Source organism: Nestor notabilis, unplaced genomic scaffold, assembly GCF_000696875.1.
Source record: "Nestor notabilis isolate BGI_N333 unplaced genomic scaffold, ASM69687v1 scaffold20870, whole genome shotgun sequence".
NCBI classification, from domain to species: Eukaryota; Metazoa; Chordata; class Aves; order Psittaciformes; family Psittacidae; genus Nestor; species Nestor notabilis.
The window spans coordinates 24,940-29,333 of NW_009910021.1; the positions used below are offsets into that span (position 1 = coordinate 24,940).

The 4,394-nt window shown below is 39.6% G+C and overlaps 1 protein-coding gene across 1 annotated transcript in view; it reads left to right on the plus strand.

The window, feature by feature from the left end:
- TPCN2 (two pore segment channel 2) overlaps window positions 1-2,314 on the plus strand; it is a gene marked incomplete at its 5' end in the record, with an annotated part of 25,493 nt that extends 23,179 nt beyond the window's left edge. Inside the window, 2 exons of the mRNA XM_010024050.1 lie at window positions 1,445-1,530; window positions 2,236-2,314. Of these exons, the coding sequence (XP_010022352.1) occupies window positions 1,445-1,530; window positions 2,236-2,314 (165 nt within the window). The remainder of the gene's footprint in view (window positions 1-1,444; window positions 1,531-2,235) is intronic.
- Between the last annotated feature and the right edge of the window lie 2,080 nt (window positions 2,315-4,394).

A 4,394-nucleotide genomic window follows, 5' to 3' on the forward strand; every position in this document is an offset into this window, starting at 1 on the left:
GGGAATGAAAAGAACCCAGACAACTTTTTGGGAAATGCATGTGCTTCCTTGATCTTCCTCCTTGCTGCCCTTCCCCAGAGACGTTGAGGAAGCGTTTTCTTTTTCCTGAAAACTGTGTGCTTTGTTTGCAGCTTTGTCACAAATCTGGTTGCATTTCATTGGGTGTGTACATATGTCATTATAACTCACTTTCTATAAAGATGGAAAATATTTTAAATATGAAAAATTGGTTATCTCTTGTACATTAGCATTTCACTTCAGCATTAGCTATTGAAGCTGCAGGTTTCTTGTGTTTTGATTTGTCAGCAAATGAAGTTAGTGCTTTAAAAATTATATCTGTATTTTGTTTAGTTGCCATGTGTTTTTCCCACCCCAGTTTGGATTTTTACCTTTATTTCCACACTTGGAAGAGTAGAACTGATTACTTATTTTCCAGAGATCACCCTCTAGAGTATTTTAAAGAAGCTGTGGAGATGTAGGTGCCACGAAGAACATGTAGTTCTACTAGTTTCTCTGCAAATCCAAATACCTTTTCGGATTTTTGATGATGAAGGGAATGTTAATTGTAGCCATTTACTCCAGGTTAATCCTTGTAGACTTCTCCTATAAGTAATGGAAGAAACTCAGTACCTGTAGAGGGCACTTCACCCCACCTTAAAACCTACGCACATTTCTTTTGGAAATGCTCGCTTTGTCTGCTTTGAGAACTAAAATTTACTACTCCAGGCAGAGTGGCAAATATTTAGGCAGAAACTTTAGGTATTAGTCTCATGTGGAGCCTCAGTCTTGCCCATGAGTGTTTCAGAAAAGACTTTCAGTTCTAGCTGGAGGCTAACCCCATGAAGTCTTCTACCTGCTTGCTTCAACAGGGCTGTGACCTAAGTTTGCTGTAATAACCAAGATGCAGCATTCTGTAGCAGGAGAGTAGGATGCCACTGGTTTTCTCCCTTTTTTTGCCTGAGCTGTCTGTCTACTCCCTAGGTGTTGATTCATTAGCGAAGTTCAAAATAGATAAGGGAACATGACAAAGCCAGAAGCTGAGTTCAAGTTGTGATGTCTGGACTTATGAGTATGTTTATATATGGCTGAGTTTTTATAAGAGTTAAAAATTCCGAACAGGTGAACTCATGTGGGTAGTTCACACAGTTATCTTGGGGAGGCAGTCCTTACTAGGAGTAGAAGGCAGCAGGGCTGTCTTTGCTCTACTGTTCTTCCGGTGTGTGATGAGAAAGTGATCTCGTTCTTGAACAACAGGCTTTATTAAAGCAGCCAAAAAATATGCCTGAATAAATCACTGCTCTGACACTCTGTGTTTAAAGTCAAACTTCACCCTGTCCCAGACCTTATCCACAAACATACTGACCTGATAGAGCCTCTTTTCTGATGTCATCTGAAGTAGCCTTTATTTTTTATTTTTCCCCCCCCTATTCCTTTTACACTTCAGAACTTTATTCACAAGTGGGACCGTCGCTGTCATCGAGAGCCTCTTTCAGATATTGAATACCAGAGAACAGTTGATCTAATGTTCAGGTGAGTTGAAGTGGGCTTGCTAAACAATCTAGTGTTTGACATTCATCTCTTTAAAGAACGTGGGCTGGCTGCAGGAGGGTAAAAGGCTTACTTTCTATTTCCTCCCTCTGAAGCAAACTGTTTCATCTGTTAGTTTGAAAAAGTTCAGTAAGTACTTTAGTTAGGCGTGGCTTAAACAGACTTGGTCACCTAACCTTCATATGCTTTTTTTGTCCATAGCGTGTTGGGAGAAGAGGTATTGGTGAGGGGGAAACTTTGCTGGGAGGGAGAAGAAAAGAGACGATGAGCAAAATGATGCACATTGCTTACTAGGAAATTGTGGGTGGTGAGTTGATACTTGATGATCATGCACAAGTGGAACTTCTGGTGCACATTGGATATTCAATAGTAGCATTGGGAACATGTTCTCATCTGGGAGTTTCTTCAGGAAAACACATCTACTGACCTTCAGTTGTATTGTACTATGTGCAGGAAATTGCTTCCCTGCTTCTTATGGGAAAACAGCTGCTGGTTTCCATGACACATCTGTAAAGGATGGATCACTTGCAAGTAGATGCATCTTTAGGGAGCATCAACTTATTGTAACTTTAATTCCTTGTTTCATTTTTGAAACAAGCCCATGTTACATCTCAGTATGTGCATTGCAAAAACAAATGCTGAGAAGTTCCCTTTGCTGCCCCTAACAACTCATGCTTTTTCTTGTAGAGATGTTTTGGAAGAACCTACAGAGGAAGAGTTGATGGAAAAACTGCACCAGCATCCACACCTGCAGTTGTGTAGGTGACTGCTGGGAAGGACTGATCTCTTTAGACCTCTGTTTTCTTGAGGTCTTCAGCTTGAAGAAACTGAATGGATTTTCTGGGAGGTGCTGTTAGGAGAGAGGCTTGTAGGACAGCATGTGAGGTTTTGCTTGGCAATTCTCTGCAGAAAGAGGGTTTTATTTCTGGTTCATCTCTTTTTTTTTTTTTTTTTTTTTTTTTTAAGATTTGAATCTTGCTGATTGGACTTGATTTTAAGTTGTGATTTTAGCAGAGTTTTGCAGCTGTTATTTTTATAAACTGTTGATATCGGAATGTTTTATTTTTTATTTAAGGAAAAAGGGAAAGTGTGTTTAAAATGACCATGCACTTTAAAACATGAACTTTGTAACCACTGAGCCTGCTACTTCTTTCAGCGCAAGAAAATGGAACTGCCTTTTCTGGTAGGCGAGCATGGCAAGGGCTGTGCCATGCAGTTTAGGAATGGATTAGGCAGGACTAGAACAAAATCCGTAATGATTTTGCAGTGAGATTTGAAACACTATTTTTATTGAAATGAGACACCAGCATATCTTGCCACATCCTGAAAATCTATTCATCATGTCAGAACACAATCTCTTTTTCTTTGTTTTTGATCGAGGGTTGCATCATGCTGGTAACTTTGAGAGCAGTTAGAACTTCGAATGGAGCAGTTGCACATGTGGTTTTCAATGTGGTAAAATTGAGCTCTCCTATAGAGTCAATATTCTCATGTTGCTTTTTAGCAAACCTCTTCCTCCTACTTTCGCCCAAGTCCTGTTCTACACTGTATCATATTCTTTGGAAAAAGCTGAGGGGAATGAACTTTGGCCAGAATGTAGCACTGTGATCACTGTGAGTCTCTTGCTTCAGGGTTGGGAGGGGAAGAAGGGGGAGAGAAAAAAAGGTTGAATGGGATAATCAAAGTGCTTAGCAGTTCAAATTTTCATATATGTCTGTGGGAATTGGAAGTGCTCAACCAGTATTGCAAGATCACATTCTTTTCTGGCTTAATGAACCAGATGCTATATTCTACTAACTTTCACCTGGGTAATGCTTTGTGGGTAAATAACTTTGTCAACAAATCTAAAGTGGAGAATGAACAGTAAGCCATGGCCATGTGCTTCTCATTATCCCTTAGTATTCCTCTAAAAAAGGTGTGTGTGCTTGAATCTTGGTCACATAAGTAGTAAATCAATCCCAACTACTATTTCTGTGTGTAGAAATTAAACTACCCTTTGGGGTGCTGCTTTGTCGTTGAGATGCTGGTCACCAAAATAGACATTCTTGTGATGATCTCTGCATTGACAAAAGCACAGACACTTTTTCCTCCTCTGACTTTATCCTTCATCTTGTCTTTCTCTCCTGCATAAGGGACAGAAAAATACATGAGATGCTGGTGCATTGAGCTCAAAAGCATAGTTCTGCGTTGTTGTTTTTCTGTTCAGAAGTTGCGTAGATTCTTGTCTCCTTTATCTTCAGCTTCTCTTCGCTTTGTGCTGTGGAACAAAAGGTGTTGCAGCTTGCGTATGTGTAGCACAAATCTGAACGGAGCTCTGTGCTACTCCTGCAATCTTTCTTTGCTCTTGTAAGCTTGCTCTTAAGCCATCCTCTTGTCCGTGTTTGTTCTCTTGTCTTTGTTCCAGAATAATCCACCCAGTAACTCACTTGCACTGGTTTCTCTGGCATTACCACGCTTATTTTCAGCCATGCACTTAGAACGTACATTGTCATAAGTAGATAGAAGCATCAACACACATTTTTTTTTTGCTGGATTTGAATTTTTGTTCAGTATGGCTTTACATCAGGATAGTTTCTGCTCCTAGCATGGTGTCATCACTGCCATCAATTCATTGGCACTTATTAACAGAGGTTAAATAGCCTATTTTACCTTTCCACTAAGAAATATTATTTTTGTCTACTTTTCTAAATACATGAAGAAGTGGCTTTGCCTTGACAAAAAGAAAGTGGCCAGTTCTTGTCAGCCTGCAAGCTTAATGGTTTTTGTTTATTAAGGGTGTTTGGGTTTTTGTGTTTTTCTTGGTTCTGTTTTGTTTTTTGTTCATTTGGGGTTTTTTTTGTTTGTTT